The sequence below is a fragment of the Idiotropiscis lumnitzeri genome, chromosome 19 (assembly GCF_059441095.1).
Source record: "Idiotropiscis lumnitzeri isolate Australia: NSW breed Sydney's pygmy pipehorse chromosome 19, RoL_Ilum_1.0, whole genome shotgun sequence".
NCBI lineage: Eukaryota > Metazoa > Chordata > Actinopteri > Syngnathiformes > Syngnathidae > Idiotropiscis > Idiotropiscis lumnitzeri.
The window spans coordinates 10,706,877-10,731,360 of record NC_142409.1 but is presented as its reverse complement, the minus strand read 5'-3'; the positions used below and the strand labels follow the sequence as shown (position 1 = coordinate 10,731,360).

Sequence of the window (24,484 nt, the reverse complement as noted above, 5' to 3'; positions counted from 1 at the left end):
GCCTCCACACATGAAACTGCATGGAAATGTGGACTCACTCTTCTAAACAAGACAGACAGTAGTTATGCGAAGGAGCTAACGAGTTAGCCACGGTTAGCTGAGCGAAGCCCAAAGTATGTGACGCAATGACGCAGCATTTCTTGTCCAAACGTTTATTAACTATTAAACATTAAAACGGAGTGTTACTGTACAGATATAAACAGTAAAATCGTGTATACAATACAAAGGATTCAAGAGCTTACCTTTAAAACGTCCCTTGTGTGGAGTTTGAAGAGTAACATGCGCCATTTTGTTGTTCTTGTAGCAAAATGGCATTTTTACATTAGTTTAGCAACGAATTTGTTTTATTTCTTTGTTTATTTGTTTAGTGTAGATTTATAGAAGTCTTCCGTTATGAGGTTTGTGCACACTGCACGTTGTTTACATTTTGCGATGACGCCATTGGCAATAAGTGATGTAGTTTTCATTTCTGCCACAGAAGGCAGTACTGAGTCTTTAGCCAACATTTCTGATTTATTTTGATCAAAGAAGAATAAATACTAGCGTTAATATTATAAATTATTTACATTGTGAAAGGTTTGATCTTTATCTAAAATATTTGTTAAATGGTCAACATGTTTTTAAGTATAGTGTACTTCTGTGACAATTACAATAATAATAATTATAATAAGAGTAAGTTATTATTATTGTTGTTTATTTATATTACTACAGCGTTTGGCTTGACCTAAACCTTATTTTGTTTTTAATTATTTTGGTAAAATTTCTGTGGAAAAACGGTTATAGTTATTTGCATTGCAAGAGATTTGATAATAAAGACTCCCCCATATATCAGTTATATATTTTTTTCATGACTATATTATGTATTTGTATTGCAACAGACCTATTTTTTTACCTATTTTATTCTTCAAATTCATTTTTATAAATTGGATTTCACTGAACTAGATACACACGCACTCAAAAACGTCAAGAGTGAAAATTTACAGTGTATGCATATGTGTGTGCGTGCGTGCATGTAAGTGTATTTTTTTCCTAATACTATTATTTATACTTATCCGTTTATTTATATTGCAACAATTTGCATCAGATTTCTGGAATTATTTATACTTCTGTTCCCGAATTGCATTTTACCGTGTTCCTAATCAAATGTCCAGCAGGCCTGCCGTACAGCAACTTTTACAATACACAGTCTCACAGGCCCATGAGACATTTATCTTGACATCGCCCACTTTTGTAGCGATGCTACATGGGTGGCCCCCACATTAGCTTACAAGAGTATAAAGACTTCACGATGGTCCTTTTTTTTTTTTTCTTTTGAGAAGGGGGGGTAAGGATCACTAAGAAACATCATCTCTTTGATTTGTCATTCAAATGACACGTGCGGTCAAGAAGAAGAGATCACATGGAATCAGTCGAGGCACTTGATGACTTGCAAATACGCAGACTCGAGCAGATGGAGATAAAGCGTCAGCGTTTTGAATGACATCTGCGGCGGGAGCTCAAGTCTTCATCTGCTTCCAGATCTTCCATATGCTTTGATTTCATTTTGCTGACATAACAAACGGCCCAGCGCTAAAGAAATATGAACTGAGAGAGAAAATAGCGAGTGTGTAAACGGTTGATTTGTGGACGTATGGATTTGTGGTGCGCTGCAAATGTGGAATGTGAAGGTTGAAAAGACATTTTGGGCGAGATTAAGGCACCGATGGGGCTCGGTTGAGACCCGACAGATCTAGAAGATGGTGCTGCAGTGAAAAAAGCTGTTTTTGGCTTGGGTTTAAGTGAAAAGTGAACGTGCACAAAATTAGGCCTTGAAATATTGTATCAATCATAAAATATCCTTGAAAAGAAATTCACACCAAAGAGATGAGCACCAAATTATTTTATGAGCATACCAGCATTCCTTTATCTTCCGCCACAAGATGTTTGAAAACCTCTTTCAAAGCGCATATCATTAAGAAATCAATTGAACGTGGGCAAACACGCTAATGCTAACTCAATTAGCCGATGTTGTTGATAGATTTCTTTTTAATTGCTCCAGTTCAATTAGTTGATTTTTGATGTTGTTTACTATTCGTGTCTTTTGAATGAACAACTTGTTGGAAATCATTCATTAGAGCAATACTAACTAATACTTTACCCTGGTATCAGGTAATTGTGAAGGCTGCCGATACCAGCCACCGATACCAAAAGTAAAAAAAAAAAAAAAGTCCTCCTCACCAGTAGTTGGTGCTACATTGCAGCGGGATCGAACATCCCGTGTAGAATGTAAGCATTGTAAACTGATTTTCTTGACACTCCAAAATTTGAGTTGCTCCTTTTTTTTAGGTGGAGTGGCATTAGCTTGCTCAGACATGTAAGAAATTGTCTCTTTTGTGCACTCCCTTAGAAAGAGGTTGTCAAACCGCAAAATGGGCCCATGCAGGGAGTCCCATAGCATGCGAAAGAGCAAACACAAATAAAAATATCATATAGTAACAGTCTATGAAATATTGGTGGAAAAGAAAGATATACAATCTCATTCACTGGACTTATAAAAATAACGGAATTTGTTTAAAATGTCCGGCGGTTTGCATAATTGTCGGACGGGATCGTCGTCATCTTCATAGGCCTGAAAATGGGTCAGAAAAGTGGAAAATTATGAGATGATGCTACAGTGAGAGTGAAAAGAATTGATGTCCATTCAAATAAATGTTTTTTTTAAAATATTCGGGAAAAAAAAAAGTTACGAATAGGTAATCAAATGTAGTTGATATCGAAACAGAGTGCGAAACTTTTTCAACTTTTTCGTATTCTGTGAGCTGGAAAATAAAGCATGCGCTGTCAGACGGTTGCCGCGGCGACGCGAGGAAAGCGGTCGGGTCTTGGTGGTGATAGCCAAGCAAGCAGCCTTCTCTCACATCTCCTTCCAGGCTGGCACGCTGCACACGACGCGCAGCACCTCGCCGGCCACAAGAGAACGACCGCAGACACAAGCCACAAAGCAGACAGACCCGAATCATCGGCGAGCGCGTAAACGCCGTACCCTGCGTGACTTCATGGAACTGGGCAACGGCCTCCGTTTAACTCGCCAGGATAATTGAATGAAATGAGTTTGATGGCTTCCGCGCGCTTTATTCGGGTAACGCGTTCAAGAAGTGAGGTCATGAGCAGACAGGCCGGCTCCTTTCGGAAACGAACGGCGAATAGTTCTCAGGGGTGTGCGACAGATTCTTACCTGAAAAGACGGATCGCTTGCTGGCACCTGAGAAAACAAAGACCAGAGACCACATCGATAAATCGAAAACTTCTAATGTATGGTTGGTTTTATTCAGGGCCAAAAAAAGACGAAATAAAATTATTCTAATATATATATATATATATATATATATATATCAAAGCTCCCTGTAATCAAACCACTCATGCATTTTCCATGTTCACACATACACACAAATCATATAACCACAAAATCCTTTTTTTGTCAGTTTCTCCCACCGTGATTAATTCAACGTGGCTCGCCACGGACGCACATTGTGGCCACTGCCAGCATTGTTGTCGTTATGTAAGCTCAGTAACCGCCAGAGTTATGTTTCCACGACAACGGCGGTTGATTTTTATTTATTTATTTTTTTTCTGTCTGTCATGCTGGAATTCTTCTTTCCTAACATCACCACAAAATTAAGATGCATTTTTTTTTTTTTTTGTTTACGCTCCAGTGATGTAATAAGAGTGTGTTTCACTCACTTTTGTCCTGCTCGGGCGGCTCCATGATGTCGCTGTCGGTGTCGCTGGGGATGTGCCAAGGCTGTCGCATGGCCTGCAACTGCTGGTAGAACTCATCCTGAATCAGATGAATGGACAAAACAAAAAAAAAAGCAGTGAGTCTGATTTTATGGTAAAAGCATGTCTCATCTCATGCTACAAGTGATCACACAATGATTGAAGCCAAAAAGTAAATAAATTTTTCCTGGGCTGGTAGTGAATGATTAATTCATTGTACATAAAAAAAAAACAACAAAAAAAAAAAACGGTAACATTTCGTTTCTGGCACCTTTATAAAATACAAAAAAAGTGAAAAAAAAATCTCGGAATGCAGAACAGTTTTTTTTTTAATTGCATAAAATGACTATTCATATTTTTACTACTTTATAACTTTTCATCGTGCAACAATCAAGCCCCACATACAAATGTTATCTGAATAAATAAAGTGTGACTCCCATTAAAAGCACCCAATACTGTCAAAAATAGAACAGCTATTAATAAAGCCTTCAAACATTTAACAGCAGCGACATGATAGGGATAATATGAGCGAGAAAGTCATTTTTATTGTTTTATATTCCGCATTGGTTAGCACCACGGAAACCCCACACGAAGCACACGTGTGAGATTCCCTCAGTAGTAGACGCCAATGTCCCCGCCGGGCACGAGGCCTTTTGGAGCTCACGCTCTGACTCTTCCCAAAGCATTACGTTGGACTATGCTCCGTTTTATACACACTGGGTGTCCTGCTTGTCATTGTTTTATTGCTAGAAGATAAATATGGAGGATTATTTCAGGTAAATTTTGTCGTGTTTAACTTTATGGCGTGTACTCGTCATACTTGCGGAAACAATTATTATGACTTGACCGTTTCACATAATAAATTGAGATAAATTATTGTGGGAGATTTTTTTTTTTTTTAAACTTTCATGCAATTTTTGTTTCAATTTTAATTAAAAAAAAATAAAAAAAAACACAAGTAGAATAACGACGATGATTATGGTAAAATAAAAACAGCTAAAAACTTTTTTTCTAAACAAAGTAAAAAAAAAAAATTAAACATTTTCTATAAAAAGCTACTTTTCCCCAAAAAAATGGGGGGCATTTTTTGTCTTAAAATAGAAAACCTTTCCTCCATTTTCTTCTCAAAAACTTTTTCTTTCCTAAAAGCACAACTTTGTCTTTGAAAATCAAAACATGTCTTTTATCATATTATTTTTTTCAACAATGAACCATTTATTATTTTGTTTTTGTTTTTTCCGTGTCAAAAATGTTTGATTTAGTAGAATCCCAGTCTAACATGGACCTACCTCAGCCAGATAAGCCCTCAGGCTGGCCCCCAGGCTGTCGGTGGTGCTGAGCCCAGGCGGCGTGAGCAACGGTCGGGTGCGCGCCGGCTGCCCAGTGGGCGTGACCGGGCGACTCCGGGACCTCCTGAACGTCACCTCCTTATGAGTGTTGAAACCCGAACGCATGCTGTCGGGCGTCCCGGGCGTGTGCGTCCTGCTGCCGGGATTGCTGTAGGCGCGACCGCCCGGCCGCAGGGACGCCGACCCGGGGCTGACGAGTGGGAGGCCCGCGGCGCACGTCTTGCCCGAGAGGCCGCCGCCCGGCGAGCGCGGCCTGCAGAGGAGGCTGGTGAGCGGCAGCGTGTCGGGGAGGCTCCGGTGGCCCAGCGGACTGCGGCGGAGGCTGCCGTGGGGATTGTTTCGAACGGTCATCTTTCCCACTTCTGCCAGCTTGGCCAAATCCTTCTCAACCTCTGCAAGAAAACAAGTGAAGACATCCCAGCTCTAAATATCCACATCGCAACGCAGGTGACCTCGGCGGCCCCAATCCAAAGATGAAACGGCTCCACACGTGGCGAACGTGTTAGCGGCTAATAAAGACTTAAAAGCGCTCAATTAGCTCGTTCAGACGCCCGACAGGAGCCCGACGTCAGACGTGTGCAAATGAAAAGCACGTGACGGGATCGAGGGACGGAAAAGAATGCTTTCAGCATCTTCTTGTGTCCAAATTACGAAGCCCTCGTTGCGTGGCTATTGTGTTAGCAATATGCTTCAAATAAGCGTGGTATGCAAGTGGAGGAATAATAAACGCTTTATAACAGTGTCAAGACGTGTCGTTGTGTTGGGGGGGGGGGGCGCACATGCCGACATTCCGTCTGGATTGCCATGCAGGCTTTCATGGGATTGATAAACACATTCCCCTGCATCAACAGGCGCCCTGATGGCTCTTTGGTCTCCTTTTCACGCAGTCCTTCGCCGACATACATAATAAAAACTCAATGAAGTAAAAGTTAATAAATAAATAAATAAACAAAATGCGCATTGTTCATTTCGGGTGCCAGATTGTTCTGCTCAGTCAGTCCCCTCGGTTAACATATTGCTAAAAAAATTAAACGAGATGGACGTCAGTCACCTTTGGTGCCAGATTGTGAAAAATCACGACATATATATATATATATATATTTTTTTTTTGATCACTTGGCAGATTGTTATGAATGATTAGCGATGGACTTCAAACTGCATTGTTCAAAATCAATAAAAATGTCCCCAAACCAAAAAGCATCACACACGGATTCCGAACACGAATGCTAATGCTAAATGCTAACACAAACGCAGACGTACCAGCGAGCTGCTTGCCCATGCTCTCCAGCTCCTTGGAGAAGAGGGGGTCCCCCAGCAGCAGGCCACCGGTCCGCCCGGCTTTGAGATCAGCCTCCCAGACAGGCTGACGCTGTAGTGGGTGCGGGAGGGGGGGACAAGAAAAAAAAGAAAGTGATTTTTTTTTTTCAATTTAGTCAGCAAGGCTTCAATTAAGCTCCTTTCATATCATTTTCAGCCGTTACTGGAAATATCGGAGCGTATCTGCTCAGGGTGAGAGAAAAGCAAGGCTGGTATTATTTTACGGGCTGTATAAAAACCACAGAAGATGAAAGTGTGCAGTGCGTATGGAAGATTGCGGGGAAGCACTACATTTCTTGAAGGCTTTCAGTAGACAGAATAAAATCAACAGTCATCACACGCTAAACCAGGAATCATATGAAACACATGTAAGTGTAGTCGAGACGAATTGGAAATCAATCCATGGCCGATTGAATTCAAAATGAGCTCGAGCAAAGTTCTGAGCTCCTGTTTCCATGTGAGCGCTTTAACATTGTTGCTCGTCTCTCCGTGTGTGGCGTTTTGCGGTCGAATGTCATGCGACACGAGTGACGAGGGGATTCCCCCCCTTCGCCCCACCGCCACGCAGCGACACCGTACCCCGCCGCACGGATGCTGTCGTCATCTGAAACGAGCCAACAGCAGCGGTTCCATTCCGACGCTTTCAATCCGAGCCAACGCGTCCGTCAGGCAGTCGCAAGTAATACGCCGATTTATACGTTTTCAACGGATGACGTCATCCGTAGAGGAGCTGCGGCTTTGTGGGCTTCCGCGGCGAACTTTCAAATGACATTTTAAAATAAATAAATAAATAATAACAACAAGGGGGCGGGGGGAGGGGGGTTGTATGGCCAGATCGCCGTGGAAACGGAACATAAAGCGTCACAACAGCGTTTGCCTTGCATCACCCGCAAGGCCTCTCGCATCACGCTCATTTTCCTGCTCGCGCCGAACAAATGAGCAGTTTCCCCCTGGCAAGCTTCGTTTATGGCGCCGTCAGTCAGGCAACAAGTTTGATCCAAGCCGGCAAACTGGAGCGAACCGGATCGTTTGGGAGATTTTCTTGTATTTGCAGGGCATTTATCGCCTTTGAGTAAAGGGGGAGCGGGGCCAGACGAATAGTAACCACCATTAACAGCTTTTACAACCTAAATTGAGGACATGTGCGGCAGAACATGTCATCATGTCAAAGAAATGTTCAAAAATAACATGGAAAAATGTCGCATAGTTTTCAAATGATAGCCACAGTTGCATAAAAGGAATAGTAAAAAAAAAATTTTTTAAAAATGGCCAATTTAATTAAAATGCAGGAAATAAAGTAGACCCTGCCGTGCCTTATAAGGAAATCAATAAAAGATCCAAATTAATTTCGCAATAGTTTGGAATGAATCATTTACGTCATCATCAATACGAGCAAATGAAAACGCACTTTAATCAACAGAATTGAAAATAATAAAATAAGACTTTAAAAGTATTTTCTTCGTTTTATGTTCTAGCCCGCAACACATCAATTATTATTTTTATTTTATAATCAAAACACTACACTTTCAAAAACATTATTTCCATGCAATCATACCCCCAAAAGAATAGAAAAATAAATAATAACAATAATAATAAATACATTGAAAAAGTACTAAAAAAATTCATAATAATTAAAAGTAAATGCAATTTTATAACAATGTGTTTATTTACTAGAAATTAAAACGAAATAGTCAAAAATATTAATAATATTTTCATTTTAATATTTTATATAATTAATAATAATGTAAAGATTATTATTAAATTAATTTTCTCCTTTTTTAAAAAAAATATTATGCCACCTATGCCCCCTGCATCTAAAAATGAAAAACAAAGTATAAATAAAACAATTTAAAAAATTAATAAAATAACTGTCAAACATAATATAAAATAACGAAATACAACAAAATAAAATAACTATTTAAACAAAAGAAGGAAATGAAAATATGCCGCATTCACATTGGCCTTGTTAACGTAGTGGTCCACAGAGCTGACTCCTTCCCGAACGTTACGTCACGTGGGCCGCCTCACTTTGCATCGTTAACCCCCCTCCAAAAGCATTCCTCTCACTCTCGCTCTTTTGTTTTTATAATTGCCTCCATCGAAGACGTTTTTTACGGCGTTTTGAAATCGAAAAAAAAAAAAAAAAAAACGTGGCCAGCCGAGACGCGACTGGGTGTGCGCGGCAGATGCAGAGCGGCTCCGCGCTAACTGCGAACAGACCCAATCAAAGCGGCGACGGCGTCCGAAAATGAAAGAAAAGCTTTTAATAGTATGTCACACGTCCGTGGCGACCTGTAGGGCGGCGCCACTACACTATCTAGCTCCTTTTTTTTGTGCGACAGCCGCTAATTTGGAGCATGTGCGACGCACAAAAGCAAAGGTTTCCTCTCACCGACTCCGGTCAATCTGACTTAATTGCTTGAACGTGGTGTTAAGTGGGATTTTTTTGGAGTACAAATGAGATGAGAGTGACCTGACCCCACACCAGCTCCAAAATGGTCACATGTGTGAATCACTACACTATCAGTGGAAAACCTAAGACTCGACATTGTGATCTAACCGATGGATCAAGATGGCCGCCCTCCAATTATCATCCGCTCCGGGCGTTCACGTGACACTTACAGAACTCGACACTTGAGACGGCGCTTCGCATTCCTGCAAGCATCCCGCCGTCGCCGCCGCCGCCGCCGCCGCCAAAGCGTCCACCCCGGGCAACGTGGCTGCGAGAAAGACGAGACGCCGTGAAGCAGACGTGGAGACAGACGGAAGGTTTCTTGGCACTCACATGAGATGTCAGGCACGGCTTGTTCGGATGCGTGAGGACGCAAAGCTTCCCGGGACCGGCTGGCGGCCAGACTGTCGCCCTGAAACCTGGACAAGGACACACGCAATACGTCGCAAATTATACAACTCGCTAACATGCAAAAACATGATTGGGCACCGGTTCTCGTTACGATAAGTTGCGATTCACATGTGTATACACACACGCACACGCACACGCACACTATTAATATTATAATTTTATGACTCTATGAATCAATGTCAAACAAAACGTACGACCAGTATAAACTATGCGCTTAAAACCATCCCGTTACATTAACGGCTAGCTCATGGTCCCGCGATAATATTCACCCTGGTGCGGGACTTGTGAAAACATCCCCAACTGATAAGAACGGCGAGAAGAAACAAGCACAGAGCGCAGCACAGCCCAAACAATGCACGGCGTGCGGGCGCATGACGACATGGCGTCGTCGTAGCGACAGATAGCGCGTTATCGCAGACTGGCATCGAGGCGGCAAGACGTCGTGCCCGCAGGCGTACCGCATATGATGCCGGAGATCATATGATTTGAAAAAATTCTGAACGCTCTCGTTTGCCGTCTAAGTGGCTGTGTGAAACGCTACACTGCAAACATAGACTTGGATTGACAGTCAAGCCTGAGGTGGCTGTGAAGTCAGCTGCTGTATGTGAACCACTACACTACGGATCGCAAAAACACGAGAGCCTACCTGGCACATCGAGAGCAGATGTTGAGCGTAACTTTGGCCTGAGGTTCCGGATGGTAGGAGCTGCGTCCTTGACTGAACTTACAGCCGGACGGAGCCAATCCGCTCACGCCTTCCATGCGTAGATCATCGAGGTCTTCTGCAAAGGGAACAAAATTCGTTTAGACAATGTGAACCACTAGACTATCAATGGGTTAAGTTTACACCCTGGATTGATGCCAAAACGATTGCTCGTTCAATGCTGTGACGATTGTGAAACAGGGTGTGGGGTGAGAACTGATTCCAGGCCAGCTACACAAACACACAACCTCACCCACTGCAAGCGCACGCCCACACTTTGATGTGAGTGGTGGCGGAGACACATTTGTTTGGTTTTGTAATAAAAAGCAGTATTCCAGAATTACGTTTCTTAATGATGTCTTTCCAATGGTGGACCCCCACCACACACACACACACACACACATACGCACACCCACGCACGCACACACACGCACGTACACAAGCCCGTACCCGCACACATAGTGTGTGATGGGAATCAGATGTCGCCGCACACACATCACAGCTCTGTGGATTATGGAAAGTTTTAAAGAAGTTGGTGTAAACCTTTTAACTCCCTCTAACCACACTTTTTACTTGATTATTGATTTTTTTCATAAGCAAAGATTAGGGCGCCACAGCAGAGTTTGACGTCACGACGTATTCGTCAAGTGACACCAGCCACCATCAATGTTTGAACTTTGTAACGAAGAAGTAACCACAGCAAGAGCCAGCTGGCTGCAACAAGGGCGCCCTCTAGTGGACCAAAACAATCACGCACTTTTATGCAGTGCACCTTATGCACGAGCCATCTAATGGCAACTGGTCATTTTTTAAATTTAACGTTTGATTTAAAAAAAAATAAATAAATAGATTTATAAAATACAGAGATTTGTGACATTATATATATATATATATATATATATATATATTTTTTTTTTAATTCTAATATGTTTTACTTGTCGTTTTCACTAGTTTGCTGAATCTCGGCGAAGTTTTTTTGTCATTTCATTGTTCATGAAAAAAATCACGTGAAAAAACATGAATATTAAAGTATTTTTAAATAATAAAAACGAAATAAATATATTAGGAGAAAAAGATAAACGTAATTGATCAATAAATAAAATAAAAAATACAAAGGTATTCGACAAAAATCAAATAAAAATAATATAAAATACAATTTATTTTTTAATTTATTTCGTGTCGCCTTTACCCTCCCCTAAGTAACTGTAATGACACGTATGGACCACTAGAGGGCAACCAAATCCTTCTAAAGCCAGTTGCACACATTGTATGGCCACAATCTGCACTAGCCTAGGACAGCCATAAAAAAAAAAAGATGATCCACAAACACAAAAGCGAGAGCGTGTGAGAGAGTGAGTAGGCAGTACTCAGCCGCCCAGGAGAGCCGATCAATCAGCCCTTCGGGGATCAATAAGTACGGGCCCACCAGTACAGACGGCCATCAGTCATCTGTGGCACACATTCTGTCTTTCGAAATGAGCGCCACAAATGCTCCAGTGGCCTTCCACTCCCACTCGGTCTGCGGTCCGTAAAGTGGCATTCAAAAACAATCGTACATGACAAGGAAAAAAAAAAAAGATCCGCCCCTTCACACTGGCTGCCCAGTCCAATATGGCTTCAAAGTCTAGACGTGTAATAACATTAACGTAACATCTGGCAGCCTACCCAGAAGCTCCATGGCGACGTCGTCCTCGTCGTCATCCATCTCGTCTTCGCAGACGGACGGCGTGGGACTCCGGAGCGGGTCCAAGGACTCCTGCGACAACATGGCGGCCAGCAGCTTCCTGTGATGCTGCTGCTGTGCCTTCAGGCCTTTGCTACCTTTGGCCTCCATCTTGAGACTGACAATAGAAGAATTATTTTTTTCATTTATTTAATTTGTTTATTTTTTTGCCCTCATCATGCAGCAACCTACTGATGTTAGCAGTGTGTGTGCCACGCGTGATTTATGGTTTCATAGCCGCGTCCTTCCTCTAATTAGTCACATCCCAGCGCAATTGCTATCACACGCGCACGCCGACGTAGCAAAAGATCTACGAACGACAGCCTTGAGAGAGGTCGAGGAATGACGCGGTTTAGGGCGGCAAACGCTCCGATAACAAGCTCCGCCCGTGTACGATAGCCTCGGGCGATACGCGGTTAGTTCTCATTCCAAATGAGCTTGGCGCTGCAAAGTCTTTGAAATGGGATTATCACACTGGTTCAGATGGAGGAGGGGCGGGGCGGGACGGGGACGGGGTCGCATGCAGCAGTCGTCTGGTTTAAAAAGTCCGCTTGAGGGACTTCAATTTTTGTTTGTAGGAATTTCTGGTGATGTTTTACATTCAAAACAGACAAAGCATTTGGGAAAATTTGGGAAGAAATAATGGTCATTTGTTTGTCAAGTAGTAGTTTGGAGAACCATTAAGAGTCAAAAACAGCATGAATGATTTGTTGAGTAAGTTATTTTGTGGGGAAATGATGTGATTTTTTTTTTTTTTTTGGAGGAGGATTTTGTTCTGGGGATGTTTGTGGACGTCGAAGACCAACCTGACAAGGGGAAGTCCGTCGCCGCTCCAGCAGACATTGTTTGTGACGCGCGGGACTGGCGGCCGCAGCATCTCGGCGGCCAGCGGGTCGGCGTCCTCCTCGGCCCGCCCCGTCCACTCGCCCACCACGCGGGGGCGCATCACCGAGTTGAAGCCTCCCAAATTCTGGACGGAAATAACAAAGTTGAATTGAAAGAATTGGAGTTTAACGTTTGTGTGAGGCTTCATTGTGATGTTTCTTTCTGGCTTGAATTGATTTCATTGTATTTATAATTTTCCAAAGTTTCCAGACTATTTTTGTGTTTTGTTTGACAGATGATATACATAATAATACTCACAGGATTGTATTCTTTATCCTCTATGAACAATAACACATTTACGTCTTTGTTTGTGTCAGCATGATCGTTCGGTGTTATACTGCCACCCGGTGGCCAAGACCGGAACACCAGAAGAAGCAGCACAATGAAATGGACTGCGGCATAAAATGCTGAATATTCCCTCCAAATGACAAGTCAGCGTTACCTGATCGATGTCATCAGAGGTGGCGATACCTGCGAAAAGAGAAAAAAAAAATGTAAAAGGCAACAAAGACATCAAGAGTCCACACGGTCTCGTCGGATCGTCTGCTTGATCCAGGATGGGATTTCCCACCGGGGATCTCACGGCGATGCTGACGGCAAAGAAAGGTCGCCCGCTGCTTTTACAACTTGTACGTGTCAAGATGAATGAGGCGAGGTGAGCGGTCTCACTGTGAGAAAGGCTCTCCAGGGCCCGGCCCAGCTTCTTGCTCTCCAGCAGGATGTGGTTGAGCTCATCCAAGTCACGGCTGTCCCGCCAGTCCCACGATGGACACTGAGGCACTGACAAAAACACCACACACTGACAATCGGGATATACAAAAAAAAAAAAAAGGACCGTTACAGACATGCAATGTCAAGTTGTGTGTGCGTGTAAATTGACGTCCACACCTACGCTAAAAAAAAATGAGCAAAGTACGGTGCCCGAAAGGGACCAAATGTCCTCAACAAAAAGTCCTTGCCTTCGTGCGTCCAATTCACTGATACAGCGAGGCCAATCGCATTCAAGAGCGTTCGTCTTCACGGTTGTGTCGCTTGCGTGCTAATGTCGAATCCGCCTTCCATTTTTCATGAGCTGCGCGCACCTCTGAAATGCATTTTTAATGTCTTCGGACTCCCAAATGGAGCGGCAACAGGCACGCATCAGCGCCAACAAACGTGCACGTCTCTTCAAGCTTCCCGTATTTTGCTTTTTTTTTTTTTAGTGACTTTGCACTTCGTAGCCTCATTTCTTGACCGCAGCCTGAAATAGACTTGCGGCGCCGCGTTCAATTATTGAAATGGTCGACATGCTCCACATTTGACCCAGCCTTGACGTCTCAAGTGTTTTTTCGACGCACTGCAGCACGCTCTTAACACAAAAGCTGGATCCATTATCAATTAATTTGTTTATTGTGACAAATATTTTTTATTTCTGTCTTTTCATATTGTTTGCGCATCAAAAAGTCATCGTAGTCACAGTGCAGCTGCCTGAAAACATTAAATGAGCGATAAAGAACGTGTGCATGCGCGTGTGCGTGTGAGGCAACACACTGTGACGAATTTCAATTCAAGATAATCACGTCAAATTAAAAGGAGGGATTCAACTGCGTGGGGCGTGTGACGGGGAAACAAGCCGTACAATTAGTACGGCCGTGCCGGATCATCAGAGGATGGATGGAAGCGATAGCAACTGACAACTTACACGATTTGGATTCCGGCGAGGGAGGCGACAGGCTGGACACGGCCAAGTCGCTTTTGGACTTTTTGGGTTTCCTGGGGTGAATTTGCCACGGCTTGTCGTTGTGGCGCAGCTCCCGGCGAGTGTTTTTGCTTTCTTTTGAACACACACACACAAAAAAAAGAAAAAAACAACATCAATCACGCAGTTAGAGAGGTGGAAAGTAACTAAGTATTATTACTTTATTACTACTACTTGGCAAAGCTTGCTCGGACTTAATTTAAAAAAAAAAATACAAATAAAATCTGACATTCCAACAATTAAAAAAAAAGAAATTGGAATTTGATTGCGCTCGGTTATATTTCAGACAACGTGTGTGTGTTCGTGCGTGTGTGTCGTTGACCCACCCGGTGAACTCTGGGCCCACAGCGCTGCCGATCCAGACAGGGCTCGGTGCATCTTTCCCGGGCTGTCCTGTTTGCTCTGGAGGTGGTCAATGAGGAAAGGGATGGGACGGTCGGGCGTCTCGCTAATCAGTTTAGTCATCAACTCCTGAATGGGCGCAGCAGACCAAAGCAGAAATTTAACATCCTGGATATGCGAAAAAACAGATCAATAAATGTGACTATGGCAACAAAGATACAGCGCTGGCATGCTAACAGTTGGTATGATAGCTTATACTGTAGCGATATATGCTAACAAGTATGCTAAGGAAGACAAATGAGAAGTAGCTGAATGAGAAATGCTAACATGCTAACAATTATGTTTAATATTGATAAAAAACCTAATAAAAGATGTAGAAAATAATGTAAAATTAGGCAGAAAATTAGGTTTATATTCCACCAAGTAATCAAGTATAAACTCAAATGAGACTGGATAAAAATGCTAACATGCTAGCAAATGATACAGCAATTACACTTCACGCCAAATAGTGTGAAGGGACACCCAAACCAATTTTTGTACCTCACCAAGAAGTCAGGCTCTAAAATTCTAACATGCTGATGAAAATTAAGGCTCCTAAATACCTACTAATCAGGACAATCGAATGCTAACATGCTAATATGCTAATTGGCGCGCTAAATGGTAAACGGCTATCCTTTGAAGGTGTGTTCAAGTGTCAAGTACAAAGTTTGTAAAATACAGAGTGCAGAGTTCCAACATGTGCAAAGCCAAATCCACGAGTAGGTGGAATGTCCTTCCTACTGACTGACTTGAAAATCTGGAGGCAGCTCACGTCCGTACTGTATTAGGAGAAAAAAAAAAAGCAACCGGTCGCGTGCCAGCGTATATTGATTGCCCGTTCCATTTGGCGTTCCGACTGAGCTCATGTACGCTAATGCAGCGGCTGCGATGACATCATCGCAGCAGACAATAAGCACGGTCACTCGGTACGCCGACAACACGAGCAGATCTCGATCAATGGAAGACAAAATTCGTTTCTCCACCCGAGTGGCCGTCGGGCTCGAACGAGACAGTTTCAGAGCGCACGGGCAGATTATAGTGCGACGGTAATTGAATGTCTGTCCCTCGGCCAAGAGACGGACCCCGGTGTCATTGGAAGCTCCCGCGGGGGTCGAAGATTCTCAATGGCAGCGCTTTTTTTTGTCTTTGGTAGTGTAGTGATTCACGTAGTTGACTCATGAAGCGAGCGTGGGTGCAATTCCCGTTGAAATTTCCATTCCATTCCGCTGGTAATCTAGCGATTCACATAAAAGGACTGTTCCAGACGGCGTGGACTCAAGAACGTTCCGATTCCACGTGTGAATTGTAAAGATCCGAAAATTGATGGCTCAATTTACGGCCGCCATCCCTCGAGTGAGCGAAACATACAATTCATCCACACGCTCGTCACGACCGCACAGTCTAGCGTAATAAAACACAGACATGCTCTCATCATGGATCGTCCTTGTGTGAAACCATTTCTCTCGCCGTTATGATAACGACTGTCAGATGTGGCGGGCGAGGCGCTATTTACTTTGCTTGTTTGCCATTGACGCAACAATTCATGCTGCTTGGGGTAAAAATGACGCGAGCGGGTGATGGATGCTTGTCATTTGCGCCGGGGGTTGAAAAAAGAAAATACGTCATTAGAGGAAGAAAGATGAAATGAGTCATCCGGATGAATGCGTGCGTTAAAAACGACAACACATCATGCAGTAAAAGCGTCTTACAGCAATTTTGAGACCTTGGAAAAAGTCTAAGGGTGGAGTCGACCTGCCGCACGTAAATAAAACGATATGTTTCTAGTTCGTCAGTTGAATTGAAACAATATAAGCAAACGTTTTTTTGAACTCGCACAGTAGTCCGGTTCAGTATGACAAAATACAACGAGTACAACGAGAATGTAGGTCAAGGTTTGCGCATGAGTCAGTGTACGATGTCACACGTATGCTAACGCATTAGCATGCAGCTCGCATCCTCCTCCGGGCTGCCGTCCTTCCACAAATCACATCGTCGCCGCCGTCTCCCAAAAAGTGTCACCACACAGGACTCGCTCCATCTCTCTCTGTGTGTGACATATCCTCTAAATTCTCCCATGATGCACTTGGCCTCGGGATGTGTGTAATTACTCTTTCAAGCTACTGTCAGAGCAACACCTGGAATAAAATTTGAAAAAAAAGGGGGAAAATTCCGCTCAAAAAAACAAGAGGAAAACATTTTCCTCCAGCAAAGTGACATATATAAGACATTATGAAAAAAATATGAAAAAAATAAAATAAACATAAATAAATAAAAAAACATTATATATATATATATATATATATATATATATATATATATATATATATATATATATATATATATATATATATATATATATAATAATCATATATTCGAAGAGCGACTAATATTTTGCCATTCTGCGAAACTGAGAGGAGATGCTCATTAATCCTTGGAGCATGACTCCTACACAAAATCGAAAACATGCTCTTAACACGACTGTTTCTTTTTCAGGGCATTACCGCGGAAAGATTTACAGCGTCATTTCACGCTAAGTTGAACCTTTTTCTGTGTCTTTAGCGAAAAGACTCCTCATCGAGTCACACTCTACTGGTCGATTGTGCTTTATGACCAAGGATCTCTCCGGGGTTTTCCCGCACGGGCTTCCTGCATTTAAACCGAAGATCATCTCTTTAGCGTCAAGAAGGTTGAAAGATGCGGCGATGTGCGCCTCGCACTGCGTTAGGGAACTGTAGAGTTGAGCTGGAGTGAACTAACAGTGGCTCATTTTTCTGGCTTAGCGGTAAGTAGAGGAATAAAAATGATGCCAATTAGCAGTAAAACGCGTATCAGCCAATATGTTTGACTTGATCGTAATAGAGAAAACTCCACTCTGCCGTTATGGATGTTGTGACTCGATGTGTAAATGGGCCTGCTTAGCGGTTTCTCATGGTCCTATGCCTGGCGTGTGCTAGTTTTCTTAGGCGCCTCTAATTAGTGATATCCTGCCCAAGCTGGATAAATGCTACATCATGTCAGAAATTTTGAAGAATCTACACGGAAAAAAGGGAAAAATACAAATGAGAAGAAATTCAAATCTACGACCATGGTGTTCCTCAAGGTTCAATGCCAGAACCACTTTAATTCACAATCATCTTAACAAGACAGGAAAAATCTATAGAAATTCCAGATTTATTTATTTTACTTTTTTTTTAATTGAAGTGCCATGACTGAATAAACTTTTGAAAATGATGTTTTTGACAATTTGTAATTCTTTACAAAACACAGAACACTAAGTTAGAAATAGAATAGCTGACGTCATCCCGTTCTTGAGACTGAATCAACACACTGGGACTGTGTGTGTAATGAGTCTTGAATGGATCAGGGGTGACTACGTGCGTCAGTGTGTGTGCGTGTGTGTGATGCTGAAAATACACACCTCTCTCACATCTGCTTAGCATGCGCTTCCTGTGCGTGTGTGTCTGCGTGTGTGTGCGTGTGTGGTGTCGTGCTGCTACCAGCTGAATGCGCCAAAGTGTCACGTCAGCACTTTGTGATTACGTTAGCATAAACACATACACACACACATGCACCCCTACACACACACACCCCTGCATGCGTGTGTGTGTGACCGTGATGGAGCCGTTTGCCTTGTCTTGCATTTAAGCAATAAAAAGCTCACTGTGGTCACACGGGTTCAACGAAACTAAACAGCGCCAGTATGTGGTTGCAAATTCGGCCTGTGAGCAAATGGCCGCAGGTTCGATACCTTTACCACTCATCCCTACTCACTGCTGATCTGCACTACAGCAAGACACGAATTATAGCAAAAACATGGGCAGTATATATTCAAATTTGTCATCTAGTAGAACGTGCATGAATAAACGCAAAAGGAACAAACTTAGTTCAAATAACATAATGAAGTAAACTATGCATTTATAAAAGCAGCTGATAATATTTGAATGAATAAATAAATCATGATATTCACGAAAACAAGAGACAAGAATTTATATAATTTAAAAATTCAATAAACAATAACTATTAAACTAAAAAAATTAAAATGTAAATAAAGAATTTAATCAAATAGACCAAAAATAAATATATATATATATATATATATATATATATATATATATATATATATATATATATATGCATTAAAAAAAATACAATCATGTGCTCACTTTCATTCCCATTCAAAACAATACCAAAAAAAAAATATTTAAAAAAACATTCAAAAATTGTGATTTAAAAATCAAAAAATGACAAAAAGAAATATTTTCAATTTTAAATCACACGACCATAAACAAAAAATATGCATGCATTTAATATGCTTTAAAAATAAAAAATTGAGGCAGATGAGCTTACTGCATGAGAAAATATAGATAAAAAAATGACAATATAAATATAGCGTGTGATAATTAATATTAGTTGGTGGATAGTTTGATGCTTGATGAAAGCAGTCAGTGAGCCCACGAGCAAGGCACCACTTTAGATGCGTCTGAATTGGAGGAACACAAGTACGCCTGAACAAGTTCAAGTTCTAGTACACTCACCTCAAATAAGGGTCCAATTTTGTTCCTCTCCAGATAGGACTGAATCCTGGACTGTTGCGGAGACGCCATGGAAAAAGTGCCGAGGGGGGAGGGAGAGTGCCGGGGGGGGGGGGGGGGGGGTCTCCCGTCCCTCTCCGAAGAGCTTTTAGCGGGATGAGTTCATCCGCTGCTGAGCCGCCGCCGCCGTCATTCGTCCTTCAGGCGTGGAAGACGAGACCGAGCGCCGGCAGCTGGCTGCCACCTGCCCGCCGAACGCTCCAAGCAGCCCGGCTCACGCTGGACCTCGCTCGGCCGGGGATCATCTCCAGCTCCGGGCACCGGCTGGCTCGCTTTCGCTTCCGGCGGTTGCGAGCAGCCCAGCAAGCGGCAGAGATTTCCAAGTCTTCCCGCCCCCCCACTCGCGTGGACTGCCCCCCCCCCCATCCCATTGCGCCCCCTCCCACCCAAGTCTCTCTCTCTCCCCGCGCATGCGCACCGCCGCTCATTAATAAGACATCGCGCTTAATTTGCTAATTAATATTCATCAATTGAACTCGCCGCACAGGATGTAAGCGACACGTAAAACTAGGCATCAATCAATACGAAATATTGATCATGAAGTGGCCCACGGGGGTCACTTCATTAGGTACACCCGCAGCATCCATTACAGAAAATGAGGTTCGGTTGACGGAAAATCAAAACATGTCAAACCTCGGATCAGATATACAAAATCATTATTTATAGGAGGGCCTGAACAACAACGATTTTTTTGTTTAGGCTGATGCCAATTCAATAGTTGGTGGAGTGAAATGCCAATAACCAATTAATAATAAATACATAAATAAATAACTAATGAATTAAATAATTTCTTTTTTGGTCTCTCTGTTTACTGGAAGTATATTTAACTGTTTAACAATGTTTTGCCCTTTGTTTAATTACAAAAACATAAAGAAAATTCAGCCGACTTGCATAAAAAACAAAAAATACATTTTTTTTAAAACAAGAAAAATCCCATTATACAATATTGCACTTTGTACAAACGCAACATTGAAAAAAAATGTAACGAATTCCAAATTTTTTTTTTTTTTGCAACTTCTTGCTTCAACTCACCGGACATAGTGCTGCACCTTGTGGTTCTGCACATCTTAGCCACCTGGGGGCAGTCCAACTCAACTTCCAACTCCGACTCTCTTTGCATTTTGTCATTATCATGCAACAACAACAACAACAAAAAAACATTTCATTCTCCAATATGAAATTTAATATATATATATATATATTTTACACAGCGTATACATGATTTTAGGGTATCCATAATAATACATTGAGTAAAAAAACAAATCTAGCTTATTGGTGTTTTTTTATTTTGCATAGTCGTGAGTTACCATTAGTGGTAATATGCAATTTATATGCTTGGAACCTGAGTAAAAAAAAAAAAAAATCTTCTTACCGATATACTATTGGAAATAATCATGATCATAAAAAACATATTTACAATAAAAATAGAGAGTGATTTATATAGGGAGATAAACAAAACACAGGTTACAAACAACATTAAAAAAATACTAATGTGCTTTTTAAAAATTCTATTTACACGACACTGGACATATTTATATGCGTATGTATAAAAACAAGCCTTCCTATTCCCTGCTTGCAATGCATTATGGGTCACCATCAGGGGGCGGAGGCTGGCACAGCTTGTACAACCTGAGGAGACAAAAACGGAATCATTTTTTATTTTTCTTAATTGAGGCGTTATTTGTTGGCAAATCTTTTGTGGCCTATTTCACCTCGGTACAGACGACGGCGTCCGATCCCGCACCCCGAGATTCTTGGCAGAGTTCTGAACTCTGGCACCCTGAAAAGAGAAGAGTCATGTTTGATTTTTGATTTTTTGCATGACGTTAGCAGTTTGGCGCTGTTGCTTTGATTTGACTTTTTACTTCCCGTTTCTGATTCCACAGGGCACATTTTTTAAGTGCTTTTTTGCGAACAAAGGATCACGTTGACTCTCTCTCTTTTCTTTTTAAGGTAGGTCATAAAATGGAGTTGTAAGGAGTTTTCAAGATGTATGGTGTTTATGCGCTGTTATTATTTTTATTACGGGCCATTCAGGATAATCAGGAGGCGAACGCTCCTGTAGTCATCTGCTAGCGTGCACACGTTGCAGCTTTATTTTGAAAGCTGTGCTGACAAAAAAAAAAAAACGAAAAAAAAAACACAATGAAATTACAAGCGAGAGAGAAGGCGCGTGAGCGGTCATGGCGACATTCTACTGATAGCAGGATAGCATCAGCAATTATTCCATTCCCATCACAGCCGGCGGACCAAGATGGCCGCTAATGCCCCTAAAAGGACAGCGGGAGATAATGCAACAAAAAGCAAAGTGTCTTTAGACTCCATCGGGAGGTGACTCGATCGTTGCTCGTTGTCGTTATCTTGTTGAGACCGGCAATGATACGATGACTCGTTGGCGACGTCTTGAGGCAGAATGCGGTATTACGGCCTAGCGATCTACCACCCACCCTACCTATTTACCTGTCCAAACAATCGACAAATTAATCTCCCTGATTACCCGCTTGAAATGAATGATGAAATTGTAGTTGCGCTGCCAACTAGTGGCCAGGCGTGCACATTGCAAACAATTGTTGCTTCCATGGGAAAACAATTCTTGTAAAACTAAATGTTTGATCCACTTAATTCTCATCACTAAATTATGAACGAGCAAAATCAATACGCCGCATAGATATGAATATTTGTCAAAGCGGCCTTTAGCACCACCTTTAAAAACGTGACACGCGGCGACCCGTCTCCCTCGCCTGCGCCGTGACCTTTTCATTTTCAACGCCCATGTCGGCAAAGCGCATTTGTTATGTTTTGACAACGTCGGGCGGCGAGCGTGGCCAAACATTTGTCACGGTATGCTCACCGCCAAAACGCAGTGTCAATATTGGAGGAGTGTAATGGCGTTACCTGTTTCCTCATGACATCCGTGGCCTGCATGATGCAGCGAGGCGGCAGCCCGTGGTTGCGGGCTAAGAGGATGGCCTGCTCCAGCGTCACGCTCAGAGTGCAGCTGTGGCAAAAAAAAAAAAAAAAATATTTATGATTAACATTTGGTAAAGAACACTATTTACAAAACTAGGAAGTTTTGTGCGGCTGACAATTGGAAACTGGAGACCAAACATGCACTAGGACTTGACGTTTGGCCAACACGTCGCATATTTAAAACAACCATGCGGCTTACCTTTTCCGTCTGCTAGCCTAATGCTAACGCTAAAAAGCTTTTTAATCACACTTTAAGCAATGCACTGAACTCAGTACACCAATGTGTGTACAGACAATATTCTAAAACTCAGTCATAAATTATTTATCCTCTGCAAAGAATGACTTATAATGCAAAATCATTTATGAAGTAATTAAGGACTCAGATTTTTGTGACATTTAATTGCATTAAATTGAAAGTGAAAATTGATATTAGTGCCGTACTGATGAGCTGAGATATCTCAATGAAGTCTCGGTCCATATTATACTGCCCCAAGTGGCCAGAGCGGACATAACAGAAAGAGAAGCACAAGGGCCACGATTGAAGCATTGTGACAATTAAAAAAATAATAATCATGGGATTACTGTACAATTTTATAGATGGCAAAAATCATGGAATATTAGTTTATGTGATCTCTGTGGGGATGTGTGGTCTTAAAAAGTTTGGAAAAGTCTTTCTTAGATATATAAAAAAAAAAGAAAAGAAAAATGAGAGAAAGTCTCATTTCAGAAGCATAACGTAAAAAAGTCTGCAGCAGGCAACCCCGGAATATTTTAGCCACCTTTTCCACATTAATAACAATGAGAGATTTAAAAAAAAAACTGAAAATAAAAGTGGATCTTTAAATATCTCCCGAGCTGCAGTAGGATGAAGGAACAGCGTGAGGCATTTTGTCTCTCTCTCGCTCTCACTTTATAGGAGGCGCCAGGAGGTGATTTATGTTTGCCTGTTTCACGCTGTTCCAATCCACTTGACACCCCTGCAGAGCGCAAAGGCAGCCAGCAGAAGAAATAAAACAATAAAAACAACTAAAGGATGCTAATAGAGGCCGTGAGAAAAAAAAAATTGTGGACACTGTGGCTAAGGTGTTTATTGAGTCATTCCTAGATACTTGTTATGGCTTTTATCCGATTGGAGACTGTGGGCGACATGGAAACGGGATGCTGCGGCTAAGTGGAAACTACAGAGTGCGGCTGGTGCGTGACTACATTAGACATTTTAAGAGGTTTATTCACTTGTACTCGAGAGGAGACGCCATGCAGCAAAGAAAAATGGCCTCTGACAACCATGTTGACACTATGGAGCATAGCTAGAATGTGTTATTTTTGTCTTTTATTCAAAAGATAACTAAAGGCAGCTTATATTCAAAAGAAGACTAAAGACAGAAGAGAAAATAGTCATTTATCCGAGAGGAGACTGAGGGCATCTAGAAAATGGGCTGTAACTATTCAATTCGCTACAGCAGGCCATTTTCTCTGTCGTGTCTCCAAGCAAATACGCTCTAATAGATGACAAAACTAGGAGTCTTTTGTTGCCCCAAGTCTCCTCTTGGATAAATCAGCAAGTAAAGGGAGCAGCAGTGTTGACCCATTCAAGAAGGAGGAGCCATTTTCGAGATGAAGGAGACCAGTCAATCGCCTCCGTTCTCAGCGTCTGCTAATTTGCACCGAGCTGAGCCGCCGTTCATCAATTGGGCGGGGGGACGGAAATATCCCGATCGTTTGTCACCACAGTCCGCTTTTCATCTTCCTCCTCCTCCACCACTGGCTCCGCCGCCTCGGTGACAGTTTCCATATCTTTTTGTCTCGCTTGCTCGCTCGTACGCACGCGCCCGCTCGCCGCAGGGCTTTCATGTGACTGATGATCAAGTCACGGCTAATAGAAACTTTGTGCCACTTTATTAACCCCACGCGGGTTTGTTTGCGCGCGAGCGCCGGCGTTTTGAATGCGCCGCGACCCAACAGATGAAGAGGAGGACCTTTGACTTGAATATCATGAACATCGCAAACGCGAAATCCAAGATAGTTGGCGTCCAATATCGCCCAGAATGCAGCCTGAAAAGCTTTCTACCTTAAACCTGGAAATATACGATTAAAATTGTGGCGCAAAGCCAATGTTTGTATTACTGACATTTATAGTTGTTCATCTTTGTTTTATCCGTGAGGAGACTCGGGGCAGTGAGAGAACACTATTTCAGCAAAGTGGAGAC

At 42.3% G+C, this 24,484-nt stretch overlaps 2 protein-coding genes across 4 annotated transcripts in view; both read right to left on the bottom strand.

The window, feature by feature from the left end:
* Positions 1-1,864: 1,864 nt before the first annotated feature.
* On the bottom strand, positions 1,865-19,632 carry c19h8orf34 (chromosome 19 C8orf34 homolog). Of its 2 annotated transcripts, XM_088283127.1 has the most exons (15): positions 19,251-19,632; positions 14,661-14,805; positions 14,278-14,409; positions 13,266-13,376; positions 13,039-13,067; positions 12,518-12,681; positions 11,654-11,829; positions 9,932-10,067; positions 9,208-9,293; positions 9,045-9,142; positions 6,366-6,474; positions 5,046-5,497; positions 3,721-3,817; positions 3,215-3,241; positions 1,865-2,608 (listed from the first exon to the last, which is right to left on the bottom strand). In XM_088283127.1, the coding sequence occupies exons 1-15, from the start codon at positions 19,317-19,319 to the stop codon at positions 2,601-2,603; spliced, it is 1,839 nt and encodes a 612-aa protein (XP_088139253.1). In that variant the 5' UTR covers positions 19,320-19,632; the 3' UTR covers positions 1,865-2,600. The 2 variants fall into 2 exon arrangements, with proteins under 2 accessions (XP_088139253.1, XP_088139252.1); XM_088283126.1 differs by having other exon boundaries at positions 13,039-13,376.
* Positions 19,633-20,467: 835 nt separating this feature from the next.
* prex2 (phosphatidylinositol-3,4,5-trisphosphate-dependent Rac exchange factor 2) overlaps positions 20,468-24,484 on the bottom strand; it is a 31,490-nt gene continuing 27,473 nt past the window's right edge. For both annotated transcript variants that reach the window (XM_088282481.1, XM_088282482.1), the window contains exons 39-41: positions 22,203-22,305; positions 21,020-21,087; positions 20,468-20,936 (exon numbers count right to left, since the gene is read on the bottom strand). In XM_088282481.1, the coding sequence (XP_088138607.1) occupies positions 20,891-20,936; positions 21,020-21,087; positions 22,203-22,305 (217 nt within the window). In that variant the 3' untranslated portion in view covers positions 20,468-20,890. The remainder of the gene's footprint in view (positions 20,937-21,019; positions 21,088-22,202; positions 22,306-24,484) is intronic.

Excerpts from the sequence above, each read along its gene's own strand:
- c19h8orf34 (XM_088283126.1), bottom strand. The coding sequence starts at position 19,319 with ATGGCGTCTCCGCAACAGTCCAGGATTCAGTCCTATCTGGAGAGGAAC. Across the intron at positions 5,498-6,365 it reads CATGGGCAAGCAGCTCGCTG|AGGTTGAGAAGGATTTGGCC; the intron begins GTACGTCTGCGT and ends GTTTTCTTGCAG. Across the intron at positions 3,242-3,720 it reads GCCGCCCGAGCAGGACAAAA|GTGCCAGCAAGCGATCCGTC; the intron begins GTGAGTGAAACA and ends TTGTTTTCTCAG.